The 21038-nt window shown below is 43.1% G+C and overlaps 1 protein-coding gene across 1 annotated transcript in view; it reads left to right on the forward strand.

Annotated features, from left to right (window-relative positions):
* LOC124712240 (carboxypeptidase D-like) overlaps nt 1-21038 on the forward strand; it is a 255060-nt gene that overhangs the window by 130411 nt on the left and 103611 nt on the right. Inside the window, exons 10-14 of the mRNA XM_047242533.1 lie at nt 2669-2800; nt 3256-3434; nt 13828-14080; nt 15883-16040; nt 16486-16501. Of these exons, the coding sequence (XP_047098489.1) occupies nt 2669-2800; nt 3256-3434; nt 13828-14080; nt 15883-16040; nt 16486-16501 (738 nt within the window). The remainder of the gene's footprint in view (nt 1-2668; nt 2801-3255; nt 3435-13827; nt 14081-15882; nt 16041-16485; nt 16502-21038) is intronic.

A 21038-nucleotide genomic window follows, 5' to 3' on the forward strand; every position in this document is an offset into this window, starting at 1 on the left:
TGGAGACAATGCTCCAAATTGTGAGCTTCGTTGAAACTCAATGCGCAAGGCTGGTCTTCTCAACCTTCTCTGCTAGTCACTAGAATGACCCAAGAATGACCTCAGAGCCCGGACAAGAGGCATCATTTGTTCCAATGTGCACAACAATCTGCAGTTGGTTGCACCCTGTTCCCTCAGTGGCTGCCGGAATTGCCTCTTCAGCTTGCTGAATGAGGATCCAGGCATACATACTGAGTGCAACTGGTGTCCTTTCCTGTTACTTGCTGCCATTTCCATAAGGGATACCATCATTTGCCATCTTTCTGAGCCGCCAATAATTAACAGATCCTACCTTTTCGTGTTTTCCTCCTCCTGACACTGGATAGAACACATTTCTGCAAAACATTTGAAGTGAGTCCCACTGGCTCAGTTTCCGTTTCAGTGAAAACACAGCACCTCAGACTTGTTAGTTGTGGGATCAGTACAACACACTGAGTCCTGCATGGTCCATGTCCACCCTGTGCGGGATGCCTAAATCTATCTCTGACATACCACTCACAGTCATGTGCATGGCTAATGACAGATCCTGTGCGTTCTGCAGAGGAGACAGGATCACTAGAAGAGGATAATACTTTAGGTACCTCTGGTACTTTCGGTAGCTCTTCCAACACAATGACCGAGCGAGGTGGCGCAGTGGTAGCACACTGGACTCGCATTCGGGAGGACGACGGTTCAATCCCGTCTCCAGCCATCCTGATTTAGGTTTTCCGTGATTTCCCTAAATCGTTTCAGGCAAATGCCGGGATGGTTCCTTTGAAAGGGCACGGCCGATTTCCTTCCCAATCCTTCCATAACCCAAGCTTGCGCTCCATCTCTAATGACCTCGTTGTCGACGGGACGTTAAACACTAACCTAACCTAACCTAACCAACACAATGATTTGCAGCAGTTACCAATCATTTAACAGTTGTCAGGGCAATTTCCAGCTGCTTACAAATGGCAACCAACTCATTGCGCTTTTGAGAAAAGCATTCAAAGTGGGAGAAAAGCATTCAGAGTGGGGATGTATTTTGGCTGGTGCAATGTATTACAAGGCAGTGAACAAATAACTTTAAATAAAATTTGCTGATTATCTTTTAATCTGTAGAGCTAAAAAGTTGGTAATTGTATAAGAATTGGAGCATATACACAAAAATGAGATTTGTGTTAAGGCAACACAAAAAAACTGTGGCAAAAGTTACTAGTTTCCTAAAATGTTTTGATGTTGTTATAGTTGTTAGCATATGCCAAAACAGAATTAATTTATGGTGCAGATAATAACTGCAGATAGGACTGATACTCTTGAAGGAATAACTAGATGTAGCACAATACGTTAATTAGAAAATCTGCTACAGTAACTAATTCACAAATGCTGATTTGCCACAAATTGCTCTTAGATTATGCAAAGGATAATAGTAGGCTCCAAAAATTCTCAAAAATGTGTGTTTATTTGTGTTGGTATGCTATGAAATTCGTGGGTGATGTATTCTTTGGCTGAACTATAAACCACAACTGCCATTTGCTATGAAATAAATTACTTATCCAAAGCACTCATACCGGTAACGTATGAACATATCGTTCTGTAAGCATCTGAAAATTCTCAAACATGATGAGCCACATAATGTGAAAAAGATTGGATTTATAGTGTTGTAGTTGTCACAAACTGTTTAATAAGAGTTAAGAAAATATTCCCAGCTTTCAGCCGATGTTGCGTTGTTTCAAACGAAGTTTTTTATGTGAGGTACTCAATGCAAAATGATAGAATTGTTTTCTTATCCTGGCAGCATGGTAGGAATGCTAGTGACCTATTAAAGTAGCCTCCATTGTGCATAGTTTACCAAGCCATTTTGTTCCGCTGCAAATGTCCTCATATCCTCCCTCTTAAAATACAAGATTTGTGGATGTAGTCTCACAGTGATACAAAATTTAATTTGAAAATACTCTTTGAGTTCACTTTTGTGATGTGGCTTGAAACACAAGGAAGGTCTTACTGGCCTCAGGGCTACATTTCCCGACTGCATTCTAGATCCCAGATACAATTTAAATGTTGTGTGACTAGGGCCTCCCGTCTGGTAGACCTTTCGCCGGGTGCAAGTCTTTCGATTTGACGCCACTTCGGCGACTTGCACGTCAACGGGGGTGAATTGATGATGATTAGGACAACACAACACCCAGTCCCTGAGCAGAGACAATCTCCTACCCAGCCGGGAATCGAACCCGGGCCCTTAGGATTGACATTCCGTCACACTGGCCACTCAGCTACCGGGGGCAGACTAGATCCCAGATGTAATGTAGCAACTTTGAAGTCTTTGATTTTTCACTCTTTGGGTCTTGCACCTGACTCAATACTTGGACCATTATACTACTAATTCATTCAAGATTAGTTACTCTTTAAATGGCTAGAAACACATTTTCTTAGGTATTACTTTCTGATTTGGAATAAGTGCTGTTTTATTTTAGGGGACAAATCTACTTGAATTAATTATTTTTTCTTTATGTATGAAGAGTTTCACCTAAATTATGAGTTATAAGTATTCTGTTTCCCATTTGGTCAGTTACATTTACAATAACCAAAGTGGTGATTGTTACACTTGATGGTTAGGGTGTTTCATTTGCGTACAGTCTTTGAATCTTGATTGTTGTATTTGTAGGACTGGAATTATGTGAAAGCTGGAACCATGGAGTTAACTCTGGAAATAGGATGCACAAAATATCCACTTGCTAAAGATCTGCCTCGGTATTGGAGCGAAAATCGTGAACCATTACTGCAACTCTTAGACAAGGTATGATTACGGATGAGATACAGGTAGTTCACAGTTGATACTATTTCATGACTGTCTCTTTCTCTTTCTCATTTTTTATAGTTTTATCTATTATAGTATAATTTCTGTTTAAAAAATGAAATCCCACTCAAAATTATTTCAAGTTATAAAGAAACATTTGAACATGTCACTGCTTCCATTAAGGAGGCGCAGCTCCCAGTTAGGAGAGGGAGGGAAAGGGGGAGAGGGGTAAATAGAATCCAGATTAGGAGGTACAGAATAATGAGTTCTTCTTTCCTTCTCATATTATGTTGCTCTAATTAGAGATTTAGAAAGTGTTTCCTCATAATGTCACATCTGTTTTATTTGAAACAGTAGAATAAAAAAGTGTTGTATGTTTGATAAACTCTGAACAGATTCATTAAGAGAAATAGGCCTGATCCTCATAAATCTCAATTCACTTCTTCTTTTCAAAGGTTCATGAAGGTGTTAGTGGATTTATTCTAGACAAGAATGGTGATCCGGTTCGCAATGCCACTATAACTGTTTCAAGTCCAACTATTGGTGCTTTACGTGATGTACACTCTGCTGTTGATGGTGACTACTGGCGCCTGCTGCCTCCAGGCACCTATTCACTAAGTGTGTCCTCTCCTGGGTAAGTGAAGATTTTTGGTATAAATCCAATTTTTTTGTATTCATTTATTAATAAGTAGGGACTGGAAAAATTTGCTTTTTGCAATAAATATGAAATAGATGCGACTTCCGCCTCAAAATGCAAAAACTTAATAGATGCTGTTTCACAGCGAATTGTATCCAGAAGGGCTACTAGTTAGAGATAGTTTGTGATAGCTTTATTTTCTCTGTACAATATCAAAAATGTAAGCAGTTACGGGTGAAGCCCAATTTGGAAAGAAAATGTGCCCAAGAACCTACTTGCAAAAAAAAGGTGTACGAACATAGCGCTGTATCAATGCACCATGCCAGTTGTGGTCGACCGAATGGACTAAGATACACATCGCGTAATACAACATAGTACTCAGCCATGGGACCTAGCATTATATGAGAAAGAAATGCGTAAGTTTGTTTATTGGCTAAAGCTCAAAAGACTGTGTAATATGGACAGTTTTAACTTGGCAAATTAGGCAGCAGATGTTTTGAACTGTAGTTGCATCGAATACCACTATAGGTTGGACCCGAAATACGTCGTAACAATGCTCTGCTGACTTCAACAGACAACTGCACGGTAGCTGTCTGCGAATGCTTTGTGATATGCATTGCTCATTGTTTTCTTTTCTTTTTTTGAAATAAGTGAAATGACTAATCCTGGTCCATCACAGATTTTGATTGCAGCCCTTACAACACCAGAAGAGATCGGCAAACCATGTGACAATGTGCCAGTTCTTCTGTAGACTGCTGCCAAGCGAAATGGAGGTGGGGTTTGTTTCTCTGCACAGCTCCTTCCCCTCTGGTGGTCAAAATTCTAGTCTGTTTATGTTCGTGGCCATCTGTGACTATAGTCTATAGCATCCACCCTCTGCACTATAGTGACTGGAAAACAAAATCTGTAATGTTTTTTGATGCTGCCAAAATTCTTCTCCTAACATTAAAATCGAGTTGCTGTATGTTCGGTTCTACTTCTACGCTAAGTGCCTTGTCAGTTCTATCTGTAGCATTCTTAATCATGGGTCATAAGGCTATAAGTGCCCACAAAAGGTCAAAATTAGTTGTCTGCAGAATTTTTGGTCTTCAGATTGGGTGGAAAAAGACAAATAAAGCCCAGAAACAACTTATATCGGAGACGCATTCACTTAACTGGCGGGAAAATGCTGCTGCTTTTCAACAGAACAATCATTTTTGAAAGCTTAATTACAGCCAAAAGAAGAAAACAAAGGCCATTTTGGAAGAAAAAGGTGCTGAAGTTTTTGTAAAACAAACATTCCAGTCAGTCAGTCAGTTTCAAAGAACTAATAATTCATGCCTTCACTAATGTGGCATGACAACCTTTTAAATTTGTGCATCTAATCATTTATAGACAAAGAAAATAGGTGCAAATGTCTACAAAAATAGATGCGATTTTCACAAAAATTAGATGTGAATTTTGCAAAAAATAGATGCTGCGTTTTCTGATCCCTATTAATAAGGCATGCAGCCTTAGTAGAAGTTGCCCTGCAACACTTCTTTAATGTATTTTTTCTGCTGAGATGTGTGTGAGACGGTAATCAGTACCTCATCTTTTGTACATGTTGGTATCTGGCAAATGAACTGAGGATTTTTAATTTTTTAAAACTATCATCATGATGTTTTGCAGTACAACTAAAATAGATGTACGAGAAATAACCTGTAAAATTATTTTAAAAAAAGAAAGTAACTTTCACTTGGGAGTTTACAGATATATGTGTGGTGTTTAACAAGTGTAAAATAAATGTAAGAATATGAAGACCTTCCTACTTGAACAGTTTTAAATGTTTGACTTTGATGACTATAGATTATGTGAGGAAAGCTATTTTTGACAAACATGCAATACAAAGTATGAAGTAAGTTTACTCTACACATCCTCTGAAGATAATATTTGCTGACTTTGGATTTTATGAGTTTTGTAAAGGTGCTTTGCACATGAAACTAATGGAGTTAGCATCAGAGTTCTGCCAATAACAGCCAGAGTCTGCAATAGAAACTCCAGAAACATGCCTCTCCAATCACATCACAATTGCCACAGAGCAGCCGTATGCTTGCTTATATCCAGGAGTGAGGTAGGATCTCGTCAAAGGGCACTCCTGACAGCAAAGCACCATCTGGGTAGTGGTGCCACGATGGGTGACAGTAATGTTGTGCCACGTACTTGGATTCTGTAGTGATGCTGGGTGGCACCACCAAAGTGAGAATCAAAAGTTATGACTGCAAGGAAAGTCATCAACCTGACAGTCAAACAAAGGGCTTTTGTTCAGCAATAACTTGCTTCACAATGTCAGGCAACGGAAAAGCCAGGTTGGAATGTCAACAATACTACGAAAAGAATAGAGCGCTACTCACCTTAAAGACTGAGCGACAGACAGGCGCTGTGAAAAGACTTTTACCCCTTAAGCTTCTGACCAAAGCCTTCTTCAGAAAGGAAAAGAAAACCTCACATATTCATGCAAATAGGCACACGATACACACAGACGACCAGAATGTCAGGCAAAAGGTTGAGACTAAATATAGTGAAACAAATACTAACAAAGAGATAGAGGGGCTGGCCAGTACTTACCTCAGCTCAGTACAGCCGATAGATACACATAAAACAGAACTGAAAATTTACATTCCTAGCTTTCGGAACTTTGTTCCTTCATCAGGGAGGAGAGAGGGCAAAAAAAGGGAAGAAGGGAAAGTGGATTCAGTTACTCACAACCCAGGTTATGAAGCAACAGGGAAAGGTAAACAGGGAGGGTAGCAAGGATGGAGGCATGGTTGTCAGAGGGAAGCCAAAGATATTCTACTGTAAGTACTGTGCCAGCTTCAAACCAAAGAGGATGCATACAGAAGTAAAGTATAAAGATAAACACAACTATGTAGGATGAAAAGATGCGTGAATGGCTAAAGAGGAAAGGGAAAGAGGAGAAGACTGAAGAGTGAATGGGAGTGAGGTTCTTTAACGTAGGTTCAGTCCAGGGGGATGGCGGGATGAAAGGATGTGTTGGAGTGCAAGTTCCCATCTCCGCAGTTCAGAGGGACTGGTGTTGGGTGGGAGAAGCCAAATGGCACGTACGGTGTAGCAGGTTCCTAGGTCCCTAGAATTATGCTGGAGGGCATGCTCCGCTACTGGGTATTGGGCATCTCCTAGGCGGACAGTTCGTCTGTGTCCGTTCATTCGCTCAGCCAGTTTGGTTGTTGTCATGCCGATGTAAAAGGCTGTGCAGTGCAGGCACGTCAGTTGATAAATGACATGTGTAGTTTCACACGTAGCCCTGCCTTGAATTGTGTATGTTTTACCAGTAGCGGGGCTGGAGTAGGTGGTTGTGGGCGGATGCATGGGGCAGGTTTTGCAGCGGGGTCGGTTACAGGGGTAGGAACCGCTGGGTAGAGAAGGTAGTCTGGGAATATTGTAGGGTTTAACAAGGATGTTACGGAGGTTAGGGGGGCGACGAAAGGCAACTCTGGGTGGTGTGGGGAGAATTTTGTCAAGGGATGATCTCATTTCAGGGGTTGACTTGAGAAAGTCATATCCCTGGCGGAGTAATTTGTTGATGTTTTCGAGGCCAGGATAATACTGGGTGACAAGGGGGATGCTTCTGTGTGGTCTGGGGGTAGGAACATTGTTGTTGGACGGGGAGGAATGTATTGCTCGGGAAATCTGTTTGTGGACAAGGTCTGCAGGATAGTTGCGGGAGAGGAGAGCACTGGTCAGGTTATTGGTGTAGTTGTTGAGGGATTCGTCACTGGAGCAGATACGTTTGCCACGAATACCTAGGCTGTAGGGAAGGGAGCGTTTGATGTGGAAAGGATGGCAGCTATCAAAGTGAAGGTACTGTTGTTTGTTTGTGGGTTTGATATGGACTGAGGTGTGGATGTGAGCTTCAACAAGATGAAGGTCAACATCCAGGAAGGTGGCTTGGGTTTTGGAGAAGGACCAGGTGAAATTCAGATTCGAAAAGGAGTTGAGGTTATGGAGGAAATTAAGGAGTGTTTCTTCACCATGAGTCCAGACCACAAAGATGTCATCTATAAACCTATACCAGGCCAGGGGAAGCAGCTGTTGGGTCTTCAGGAAAGCCTCCTCCATGCGGCCCATGAAGAGGTTGGCATAGGAGGGAGCCATCCTGGTTCCCATGGCCGTTCCCCTGATTTGTTTGTAGGTCTGGCCTTCAAAAGTGAAGTAATTATGGGTGAGGATGAAGTTGGTAAGTGTGATAAGGAACGAGGTTTTTGGAAGATCTTCGGGTGGGCGTTGGGAGAGGTAGTGCTCAAGGGCAGAGAGACCATGGGTATGTGGGATGTTTGTGTAAAGGGATGTAGCATCTATGGTGACAAGAAAGGTTTCAGGTGGGAGAGGAGTGGGAATGGATTTGAGGCGTTCTAGGAAGTGGTTTGTGTCTTTGATGTAGGATGGGAGTCTGCGGGTGATAGGTTGTAGGTGCTGGTCTACCAGAGCTGAGATACGTTCGGTTGGGGATTTGAAGCCTGCTACAATGGGACGGCCAGGATGGTTCTCTTTGTGGATTTTGGGTAATAGGTAGAAGGTAGGGGTACGTGGCTCAGGTGGAGTGAGTAAGTCTATGGAAGCCGTTGTGAGGCCTTGTGAGGGACCTTGGATTTTTAGGATTTTTTGCAGCTCAGTCTGGATGGAGGGAATGGGATCCTGGGTAACAGCTTTGTAGGTTGAGGTGTCAGAGAGTTGACGCAGTCCTTCTGCCACATACTCCACACGGTCAAGTACGACAGTTGTGGAGCCTTTATCCGCCGGGAGGATGACAATAGAGTGGTCTATTTTCAGCTCTTTAATGGCACGGGATTCAGCTGGGGTGATGTTGGGGGTTGTCGGGATGTTCTTCAAGAAGGACTGGGAGGCAACACTGGATGTGAGGAACTCCTGAAATGTCTGCAAGGGATGGTTTTGGGGGAGGGGAGGAGGATCCCTTTGAGAAGGCAGTCGAAACTGTTCTAGACAGGGTTCAACACTGGGTCTAGTGCTTGGGGGCTGTGTTTGGGTAGTGAAGTGATATTTCCAGTTGAGGTTCCGGGTGAATGAGAGGAGATCTTTAACCAGGGCAGTGTGGTTGAATTTAGGTGTGGGGCTAAAGGTTAAGCCTTTTGATAGAACAGATGTCTCTGGAGGAGAGAGGGATCTGGATGAGAGGTTTAGGACTGAATTGGGACTGGTGATATGTGGCATTTGACTGTGGTTATAGTTGAGATTTGGTCTGTGTGGGGTATGTGCTGGGATGGGGAGATTGAGTAGGGTGGCTAGGCTAGGTTTGTTGGCTATGAGGGGGGTTTGTTGAAGGTTCTGTTGTTGTTGGTGTTTGTGAGGGATAGGGAGAGGGACCCCACTTCTTAGGTGTTGCACTAGCACTGTGGATAGTTTTTTCAGGTGTTGTGTGGCATGGAACTCAAGTTTGCAGCTGGCTTCTAGGATGATGTTCCTCAGTGTGTTCTCCAAGCAAGGGTTTGAGAGGTGGAGGACTTTGAAGAGAGATAGGAGCTGTTGGGAGTGGTGGTTACATGAAGTAGTGTAAAGATTCAGGACAAGTTGGGTAAGGGCTAAGGATTGAAGGTTCTGGAAGTCCAGGAGAGACTGGTGGAAGGAGGAATTGCACCCAGAGATGGGAACTTTTAAGGTAAGCCCTTTAGGGGTAATTCCAAAGGTTAAGCAGGACTGGAGGAAAAGTATGTGGGATTGCAGTTTGGCTACAGGGAACCAGGATGGCTCCCTCCTATGCCAACCTCTTCATGGGCCGCATGGAGGAGGCTTTCCTGAAGACCCAACAGCTGCTTCCCCTGGCCTGGTATAGGTTTATAGATGACATCTTTGTGGTCTGGACTCATGGTGAAGAAACACTCCTTAATTTCCTCCATAACCTCAACTCCTTTTCGAATCTGAATTTCACCTGGTCCTTCTCCAAAACCCAAGCCACCTTCCTGGATGTTGACCTTCATCTTGTTGAAGCTCACATCCACACCTCAGTCCATATCAAACCCACAAACAAACAACAGTACCTTCACTTTGATAGCTGCCATCCTTTCCACATCAAACGCTCCCTTCCCTACAGCCTAGGTATTCGTGGCAAACGTATCTGCTCCAGTGACGAATCCCTCAACAACTACACCAATAACCTGACCAGTGCTCTCCTCTCCCGCAACTATCCTGCAGACCTTGCCCACAAACAGATTTCCCGAGCAATACATTCCTCCCCGTCCAACAACAATGTTCCTACCCCCAGACCACACAGAAGCATCCCCCTTGTCACCCAGTATTATCCTGGCCTCGAAAACATCAACAAATTACTCCGCCAGGGATATGACTTTCTCAAGTCAACCCCTGAAATGAGATCATCCCTTGACAAAATTCTCCCCACACCACCCAGAGTTGCCTTTCGTCGCCCCCCTAACCTCCGTAACATCCTTGTTAAACCCTACAATATTCCCAGACTACCTTCTCTACCCAGCGGTTCCTACCCCTGTAACCGACCCCGCTGCAAAACCTGCCCCATGCATCCGCCCACAACCACCTACTCCAGCCCCCGCTACTGGGTAAAACATACACAATTCAAGGCAGGGCTACGTGTGAAACTACACATGTCATTTATCAACTGACGTGCCTGCACTGCACAGCCTTTTACATCGGCATGACAACAACCAAACTGGCTGAGCGAATGAACGGGACACAGACGAACTGTCCGCCTAGGAGATGCCCAATACCCAGTAGCGGAGCATGCCCTCCAGCATAATTCTAGGGACCTAGGAACCTGCTACACCGTACGTGCCATTTGGCTTCTCCCACCCAACACCAGTCCCTCTGAACTGCGGAGATGGGAACTTGCACTCCAACACATCCTTTCATCCCGCCATCCCCCTGGACTGAACCTACGTTAAAGAACCTCACTCCCATTCACTCTTCAGTCTTCTCCTCTTTCCCTTTCCTCTTTAGCCATTCACGCATCTTTTCATCCTACATAGTTGTGTTTATCTTTATACTTTACTTCTGTATGCATCCTCTTTGGTTTGAAGCTGGCACAGTACTTTTACAGTAGAATATCTTTGGCTTCCCTCTGACAACCATGCCTCCATCCTTGCTACCCTCCCTGTTTACCTTTCCCTGTTGCTTCATAACCTGGGTTGTGAGTAACTGAATCCACTTTCCCTTCTTCCCTTTTTTTGCCCTCTCTCCTCCCTGATGAAGGAACAAAGTTCCGAAAGCTAGGAATGTAAATTTTCAGTTCTGTTTTATGTGTATCTATCGGCTGTACTGAGCTGAGGTAAGTACTGGCCAGCCCCTCTATCTCTTTGTTAGTATTTGTTTCACATCTTATATGAGATTTTCCATTAATCATTTAGACTAAATATAGTATGTGATAGGATTCATTATGGCAAGAGAGGAAGGTTTTTGAATATTGGAGATGATGGGAGTGGCAAAAAAAGAAGCAGGGGGACAAAAAAGCCTTTTCATGGGTCGTTTGGAGGTTCTCTTCCAGAGATCCATAAGCCTTCAACCTCCCATTTGGTTTAGTTACATTGATGACATCTTTGTCATGGTGAGGCTAAGCTGTTACAATTCCTGGACACTCTAAATACATTCTCCCAAATAAATTTCACATGGTCCTATTCCAAATCCCATGCCACTTTCCTTAATGTTTATCTCATCCTCACTGAAAAGCCAGCAACACACTCCTGTTCATATTAAATCTACTAACAAACAAAAGTACTTATGTTGTGACAGTTGCCATCCTTTCTCTGTCAAACGTTCCCTCCCATACAGCCTCAGCATTCAAAGCAAACATATTTGTTCAGATGCAGACTCTTTACAGCAATACATTACCATTCTCATCTCAACCTTCACTGGACATCGTTACTTCACCAACTTTGCTCAGAAGCAGATGTCTCAGGCCATCATATCCAATCCTTATACTGTTGATTCACAAAAAAAACATGACTTAAGAGTGCATGTCTTGTCACTTTGTATTATCCTGGCCTTGAACATATCAATCAGATACTTTGACAAGCTTATACCTTCCTAAAATCATGTACTGAAAAGAGGTTCACTCTGTCTGACATTTTACTCATCACATGTAGAACGGCTTTTTGACGCCCCCCCCCCCCCCCCCCCCCCCCGAAAAATCAATATCCTGGTCAGTTCCTGTGTTGCTTCTGCAGCCATTTCCCAACCATATGGCTGCTATCCCTGCAATCATCCCCACTGTTAGACTTGCCTTTTGCACCCTCTTGCCACCACTTATACCACACCTGAATTGGCAAAACATATACTATCAGTGAGGGAGCCATCTGCGAAATGACAGATTCATGTACTGTTACGTAAACACTATTCGGCCATCTGCATTGGCGTGACTGCTGCCAAATTATCATTTAGGATGAATGAACATAGATAAGGGGGTGTATACTGGAAACACACAGTATCCTGTTGTGGATTGTGCTCTACAGCATGACAGTTGTGATCTCGGTGCCTGTTTCACCACATATACCTTCTGGATTCTTCTCCTAGATGTCGCTTTCTCAGAACTCTGCAGGTGAGAACTGAAGTTACATCACGTCCTTGGTTCTCACCACCTGCCTGGGCCTAATTTAGGGTAATTATTTTCTTTAATTTCCTTGGTATAAGCATTTGTTCTCAGTAAGTATTCCTATTTCATTCCCTTTTAGATTTGTATATCCTTTATTTTCTGACCTGCTTGTTTCCCACCCACCTCTACCACATATAATACTTATTTTTCTGCTATTATTCACTATTGCTTGATGTTTTGTCAATAATCTTTTGTCTTGCTTATTACCCAAGCTTCCACCTTTAGGCTCTCAGGATTTCAAATCTTGTCCAGGGCAGTCACCAACAATCAGTCTTTCCTTCTCATCCTTTCTTGTAAGTTTCTCCTGACCCAAGGTTTTGGATGACTTTTCTGAACTCTTCATCATTTCCTAAACCTCAGCAGTCCTTTTCCTTTACCGCTCTTCTTTTCCCTTCTGCCAGAAGGAGCAGCCACTGGCTCCGAAACCTTGCACATTTCTTTAGACTTTATATGTGTTTTCTCCTGCCTCCACTTCCTAGTAGACTTTTTGTATCTATCAAATTGTATTACACATAAGTAGTGTGTCTTACAGACTGATAAATGTCAGTGCAAAGCAGAATATAAAGTTGCTGTTTTCCTCGTCTATCCTAGATCCAAAAAGATCGTAAGATAAGAGAACCACCTCAATGCCACAGATGTTGCTCCAGTATAAACTAGCAACCTAATTATATTCAACTCAGTTCCTATTCCTAAAAATGTGTTTTATCTCTTCCTTTAACTGTGCAAAGACTGCTGCTGAGTTCTTGTGCCTAAGAATGCCATAAAAAATGTGAAAAATTATAAAGCACTGGGCTCTAAAATATAACTGCCAAATGAGTAAAGACAAACTGATATCTACAATAAGTGCTTGATGGTGGATTGTGAGCTGTATGAATGGAAGAAAGCCAGCATTACCTCCACGTGTGAGAAGGGTGATAGATTAGATTGCAATAATCATTTAAGTATAAATGAGATGCCATCTATTGCACTGTTGTATGGTCATATTCTAAAGGAAATGTTAGAGAAAGAAGAGACATGGTTGCTCACACATAGATGGAAGATTTACATTGAGAAATCTGAAATCTTGTGAAAGGGGAGGGGGGGGGGGGGGGGGGGGGGGGGAAGGCTTGAGGAATGACCATGTCATAGATTGCTTAAAACAGTGCTCTGTTGGTCCCCTCCCCCTCCCTGCCCCACCCCAGAGAGAATGAAGTACAGATAACCATCTAGAAGGTGGTATGAAGATGTTTATAATGTGATGACTGCAAGAGCACTACAAGATAGGGGCAGATGGATGTTGGGTGGTGAGAAGCAACAATGGCCATAGAACACTTGCTTAATGATAATGATAAACCATCTCTAGTCATTATATGTTTCTTGTACTCAGAACTGAGTGCCAAATTCTCATTTTCAAGACTACGTTGAGTTTTTCAACTTGCATTCATGAAATCCTGACTGTTCCTCTAGTAAATATTTAGCTTCAAAAGACACTGGAAAACCAATAAATACACAGTCATTGGAATATTTTTATTGTTATTTAATACCTTAACCTTCAAGCTACATTTGCATTGTATCAGAAGCCAACAATTGTAGTTAATAAAGTAAAATGACAGTTCTTTAAAATTTACTTTTACTTTTAACAATGTTATTTTCAACAGCTGTTATGTTAAATGAAGAGCCTGTCAATGGTAATTTTGAAATTTAAACTATTATGATGAATCACAGTTTAAAGTTTTTGATTGGTGATGCAACATTTTTTTGCAAAATAAAGGAATCAATATATAAATTGTTCTCTTCTAGCTACATCACAAAAACCATTCAAGTTGAAGCACCTTCATCTGGCACAGTTAATATTACTCTTGAAAAAACAGAGGTCACTGAACTGAATCCTGGACGTTGGTCAAGAATTTATGATTTTGGTCTGAATGAGAATGTGGCTCCAGTCCATGGGTATTCCGATCAGAATACATTCATGCAGCAGTTGCAGTATCTGAGTTTACAGCACCCAGACAAAGCAGAAATGCGGAATGGTGTATTAAGAATAACTGATGAGGTATGTCTTTCAACTTATACACTCCTGGAAATGGAAAAAAGAACACATTGACACCGGTGTGTCAGACCCACCATACTTGCTCCGGACACTGCGAGAGGGCTGTACAAGCAATGATCACACGCACGGCACAGCAGACACACCAGGAACCGCGGTGTTGGCCGTCGAATGGCGCTAGCTGCGCAGCATTTGTGCACCGCCGCCGTCAGTGTCAGCCAGTTTGCCGTGGCATACGGAGCTCCATCGCAGTCTTTAACACTGGTAGCATGCCGCGACAGCGTGGACGTGAACCGTATGTGCAGTTGACGGACTTTGAGCGAGGGCGTATAGTGGGCATGCGGGAGGCCGGGTGGACGTACCGCCGAATTGCTCAACATGTGGGGCGTGAGGTCTCCACAGTACATCGATGTTGTCGCCAGTGGTCGGCGGAAGGTGCACGTGCCCGTCGACCTGGGACCGGACCGCAGCGACGCACGGATGCACGCCAAGACCGTAGGATCCTACGCAGTGCCGTAGGGGACCGCACCGCCACTTCCCAGCAAATTAGGGACACTGTTGCTCCTGGGGTATCGGCGAGGACCATTCGCAACCGTCTCCATGAAGCTGGGCTACGGTCCCGCACACCGTTAGGCCGTCTTCCGCTCACACCCCAACATCGTGCAGCCCGCCTCCAGTGGTGTCGCGACAGGCGTGAATGGAGGGACGAATGAAGACGTGTCGTCTTCAGCGATGAGAGTCGCTTCTGCCTTGGTGCCAATGATGGCCGTATGCGTGTTCGGCGCCGTGCAGGTGAGCGCCACAATCAGGACTGCATACGACCGAGGCACACAGCGCCAACACCCAGCATCATGGTGTGGGGAGCGATCTCCTACACTGGCCGTACACCACTGGTGATCGTCGAGGGGACACTGAATAGTGCACGGTACATCCAAACCGTCATCGAACCCATAGTTCTACCATTCCTAGACCGGCAAGGGAACTTGCTGTTCCAACAGGACAATGCACGTCCGCATGTATCCCGTGCCACCCAACGTGCTCTAGAAGGTGTAAGTCAACTACCCTGGCCAGCAAGATCTCCGGATCTGTCCCCCATTGAGCATGTTTGGGACTGGATGAAGCGTCGTCTCACGCGGTCTGCACGTCCAGCACGAACGCTGGTCCAACTGAGGTGCCAGGTGGAAATGGCATGGCAAGCCGTTCCACAGGACTACATCCAGCATCTCTACGATCGTCTCCATGGGAGAATAGCAGCCTGCATTGCTGCGAAAGGTGGATATACACTGTACTAGTGCCGACATTGTGCATGCTCTGTTGCATGTGTCTATGTGCCTGTGGTTCTGTCAGTGTGATCATGTGATGTATCTGACCCCAGGAATGTGTCAATAAAGTTTCCCCTTCCTGGGACAATGAATTCACGGTGTTCTTATTTCAATTTCCAGGAGTGTATTTATGCTTGTTAATCTGTTGGCATTTGAAAGTAGTTTTCTCCACAATATGAGTTTCAGTGAATCATTAAAATTGTAAACTAAGAATACAGAATGAACAAAATCCTTATCATTGTAACTGGACATTTTCCATAAATTACACAGTTTGAAAATTTGCCCTCAGTATGGGCATTTTATTAAATCTCTTCATGAAAACAAATTCTTAATCTTATTTTTGTTAATCTCTCTCTTCAGCCTCCTCTCCCCTACAACTATTTATCAGTGCATAAGGATTTGCACTAGAAATTGTAACTAATTTTTCAGCAACACTTTAACACCATTTCATTGCTAATACTAAATAAGTTCTGAATTTAATTACAGATGGGTGCACCAGAAGAGGGAAAGCTGCATATGGCACTGGTAGGATCATTGTTTTCCTCTCAGCCAGCAGGCCGAGAATTGGTGCTACGAGTTGCAAGACATTTGTTGGCTGGAATTGCAAAACAAGATCCTCTTGTTACTAATGTTCTTAAAATACAGTAAGTAGCCAGAGCTCCAGTTCTTGTTTCAAACTAGGTTCATTATGTTTCCTCAAGAACTCCTGTCTGCTTCCACTATATTAAACACATGTTGTGGTCCAGATCCTAAAATGAAAGATGGATTGTGAAATCAATCAAAGAACTTATTTACTGGAAAAACAGCAAGTGATGAATATTTTTAGACATAATGTCTAAGAATCTGCAGTGACTGCAATGTGTTTATTGTAAAAAAGGGCACTTTTTTATAATATTAATGTTGTTAGTGCTTTCTGTTAGGTCATAATCAGACAACACTTAAAGCCAGTGGAGAATGGACTTTGGGTTAACAGCATATTGTATCAGTCACATTCTGAGCAATTGTCTACTGAGTAAATGACATTAACATTAAATGTACTAGTACAGTACTGAAATAAAATAATGGAAGGAGTAATGACTCACTGTGTAGTTGTGCTGCTGAGCAGGTAATATCTCTTTCACACACACACACACACACACACACACACACATACACACAGAGGATGAGACTTGATGATGTAACTGAAGACACAGTGCAAACTGTAACTGGCAGTTTGATGTTTTTTTATTGTTGTTGCCACTACTATTATTGTGTGTGGACACTACAGTGTGGCACTTTGAGATTGTGTGTGTGTGTGTGTGTGTGTGTGTGTGTGTGTGTGTGTGTGTGTGTTTGCGTGTTTGCGTGTGCATGTCTGTGGGTGGAGGTGTTTTGACCTGTGATTGTGCATGATACTGCTGGAAGTTGAGCCTAAATTACCTTGTATGACACTGCCAACCTTGACAGGCAACTGCACATTAGCCATTATCAGATGATTCATATACTGTTGTTTTATTTTCTTATTTCGTAATAAGTGGAGATGCTAATCCTGGTCCATCAAGGGGTTCAAGTACACCTTTCAGCACCCAAATGGGTTTGTGATCCCTGTGACTGTGTGCCAGTTCTGGTTTTGCAGAAGCACATATCATCACTATAGGCTACTAGTTCTGCAAGAGAGAGATGGAATCTTTGTAAGGCTGCTAGATCTGAACTATTGAATTGAACTTCAGGTGTCATTTATTAAGTGCCCTAGTAGTACAGCCAGTGGCTGTGGAGTGTGACCTGTTCTTTTCTATAGCTACCACTACCTGATATGGTCTCCTAACTCCTTGGTCTATGTGTCTATTTACATGATAACCAGAAATACAATATCCTTCCTCCTCAGGGATCTGGGTGCAGCTAGAAAGTCTCCCTGTGTTAGTATGGTGGCTAAAGTGAGGCTATCTTCATTGGTGGTAGCGTGTCGAATGGATATGTGAGCTACTTCCACTTCTGATCATGATGCTGTATGTGTCACAGAGGGAGACTTACCAATTTCTCCTCTGGGAATCATAAGTACTCCAATACTGGTGTTGATGGCAACTAGCAGAAATGCAGGCTGTGGCATAAGTAGATATTTTGCTGTTATTGATAGCTACAAAACTGGCTCAATTTGTGTAAAGTGTTGGTGAGTGCACATCTGGTTAGTGAACACCACCTGCTGAAATCTGCATAATATTCATGGTCGCACCTTAGTGTCTAATGATGGTGCCAAGGACATGGAACTGACGAACTAAAGCTGTAGATGGGAACCGAATTCTATGACTGGAATGCATGCTGTATCTGTGAAAGCTACAGCTGCTGCTCCAGTTGTAGGATGTGAACTGTTCTCATCAGCTGACATTCAAGGTGTAATTTTGCTGCACTCTGACCACTGAATGACATTGAGCAGTATGTACTTAAGAATACTGTTAATGCTGCACCACAGTTTGCCTAGTAGAAATTTCTTGCCCTATGTCTTTAATGTTAGTGTGCACATTGTGACTGCACTGTTGGAGGATGGATGTGAAGGGGCTGTGCCAGGGCACTGAAAACCATTGAGCACAGAAGTTGATGAATGGATAGTATCTGTCCAGAATGAGATTTTCACTCTGCAGCAGAGTGTTTGCTGATATGAAACTTCCTGGCAGATTAAAACTGTGTGCCAAACTGATACTCGAACTCGGGACCTTTGACTTTCACGGCAAGTACTCTACCATCTGAGCTACCCAAGCACAACTCACACCCCATCCTCACAGCTTCACTTCTGCCAGTACCTCATTTCCTATCTTCCAAACTTTACAGAAACTCTCCAGCGAGAGTATCTGTGTTACAGTCTATTGTAAAAAACAGTGATCCTTGGTAGTTCTTCAATGCTGAAAGCATGTGCTGAGACATGAGTAGTTTCTTCTGCTAATGTTGACTATATTTTTTTTTTAAACATAAGGGAGCTGCATCATTATATCAACACTGACCAACCATATATCACATAAGAAAGGGCCAGATAAATTGGCATGATGTTGATGTCAGGGGCCTAACACTGTTGGCAATGGTTTAAACTGTTGCTATCTAAGAGGAGGTGCAGACGCTGAATTGTTGAATTGTGCCACTGGTTTTAGTTCATCACTAAAAGGGTTGGTGCAGTGTTAAACACACTGGATTTGCTTGCAATAGGATGGCAGTTTGAATTTCTATCTGACCATCCAGAATTTAATTTTCAGCAGTTTCCCTAAAGCACTTAATGCAAAGGCCAGGATGGTTCCTTTGAAAGGGATATGGCCAGTTTCCTACTTCCTTCCCCACATTTGCGCTTGTATTACATCTCTTATCACTTTGTTATGTATCACAATAAAACCCTAGTTCTCATGTGCCCCCTCATTCACTAATCCCACATTATTACACATATTGTCTAGCTAGCTGTTTTTGTGGAGTAAATAGATGATGTTCTGGAGCACTTTTAGGATAAAAAATCAATCACTGTCAGTGAAAGAGGCTAGTGAGAAATAATGGAGGTATGAAACCAATGCTGTTGATTGCTCTGTGGTCAATGTGCCTGCAGTCGAGAGAGAGAGAGAGAGAGAGAGAGAGAGAGAGAGAGAGAGAGAGAGAGAGCGAGAGAGAGGGGGGGGGGGGGGGGAGAAAGACTGGAAGAACAGACCATAAAAGTCTGTTTTTAACCCTTTTACTACTGAAGGCATGCCACCTGCTTGGCGCGCTGAGGTGCCGGGATATGCGGCATAATCCATCTATATGTGCGGCGTGCCTGTCTCTCAGAGCTGCCTCCGGGACCAGATCGGCTCGCGCTGCACAACCCGATCTGTGCTGAATATTTCTCGGCTGAATACGACTTGCGCAGAGCAAGTGTGAATTTTTGGCAAATTTGAGCTGTAATATCTCGGGCAATAGTTTTTGTAAAGAAATAAAATTTGGCCATCTTGTACAACTGTATGTGTCCTCTTAAGAATAATAACAAAAAGAATTTTATGAGCCATATTGAGCCGAAAATTGTAGGTAAATTGGCCAAAACAATAGGTGCCCGAAAAAATTTTGAAGTTTGGCTTCTTGCATCTCCTGAACTAATGCTATGATGAACATGAAACTTGACATGTAGTAACCTAACAACACAAGGTTCTTAAGTGTAAAGTTTCATTTCCATAGCACTTTTCAGCACTGAGTGAATTAAGCACAAAATTGAAGATATTGTAAAAATGTCAAAAATGCAGTATTTTCGTTCCGATTTTGCTAAAAAACTATGCTCCATAAAACATACCAAGCTGTACAACTAGAATGAAAGTTGGGCACGAAAATCAGGCCTGAAAACAATGTAAACATCAGGTTAACATATCTAGTCGTGTGAATGCATGATGAAAATGAAATTTAGAGTGCAATAGATTGACTGCACAACGATAAGGAATAAAAATTTTTATTCTCCTACTATTTTCCAATAATCTACAAATTAGTTAAAAAGATGTTTATTTTTATGGAAAGATGAAAGCAGGGTGTATTCGAAACTTCTTTTTCAAATTTCGTTTTCTATTAATGTTTCAAAGCCAGTCTCATTCAAACAACAAATTTTAAGCCCCCCACCCTTCCCAGAACAATGAGTTTAATTTTCAATTTTGGCTAACAACACGTAGAAAACATGAAAACTGACGAAAATACAGGAATCTAAGTCGAATTCTGCTAAGAGCGAACACAGCATCAAAGATATATGCACTCTCAAACTACACAGTCATACCACTGAACAGCTACTAGAAGAGCAGGGCAGAAAGACAGCTCTGTGTGTATACATGAGCGTAGCGCTCAGGTAGCTGTGACTCAGTGTGCCCAAACTTGTCCCTAGTGGTGGGAAGGCCAGTGGCGTGGGACGCGTAACCACGTCCTTAGCGCGGTAGGGAAGACCCAAGGCTGTATGTATACACGTCAGGCGCGCCAGGGGAATGGCGAGGCATGCCGAGTTAACACGTCCACAGCATTCAAAGGGTTAAGAGTGCTTGTGGATGGCCCATCATTTATCTACAGGTGAAGTGTTGCTTGTAGTCTTGATTTTTGTATATAAGTCCCACGCTGAAATACCAATTATAGTAATTTTAATGTATATTGGTACAAATATGAACACACCTGACAGACTTCATTTGCAAATAATATTAACTTGAGCTGGCAATTGTGACACTGACAGTGATCTCAGGTGTTACTTTCTAATAAAATTTTTGGGGATGGCTGTTATTCACCAACCATAGATTAGTTTCAATATGAGTTTAAACAGCCAACAGGTTGCACATAAATGGTAGGTACATTGCCATGCCCCCCCCCCCCCCCCCCCCCCCCCCCCCCCCCCCCCCCGTTCCCACCCACCCCACCTTCTCTCCTGCCTTCCGTGTAAACTGCAGCATACACTGTCCGCCACCCCCACCATACTATCCGTCCCTCTCTCCCACCCAGCCTCATCCTTACCCCCACTCAGTCGCCACTCCCATCATGCACTGGTGCTGCTGCTTGTGCTTGCAGTGTGGTTTTAGTCGTCTGAAACTGCAGATGTGTGTGCAATTTGCGTTTGTGTGTGTGTGTGTGTGTGTGTGTGTGTGTGTGTGTGTGTGTGTGTTGCTGACAAAGGCCTTAATGGCCGAAAGCTATAATTGTGTAAA

The sequence above is a fragment of the Schistocerca piceifrons genome, chromosome 8 (assembly GCF_021461385.2).
Source record: "Schistocerca piceifrons isolate TAMUIC-IGC-003096 chromosome 8, iqSchPice1.1, whole genome shotgun sequence".
Taxonomy (NCBI): Eukaryota; Metazoa; Arthropoda; class Insecta; order Orthoptera; family Acrididae; genus Schistocerca; species Schistocerca piceifrons.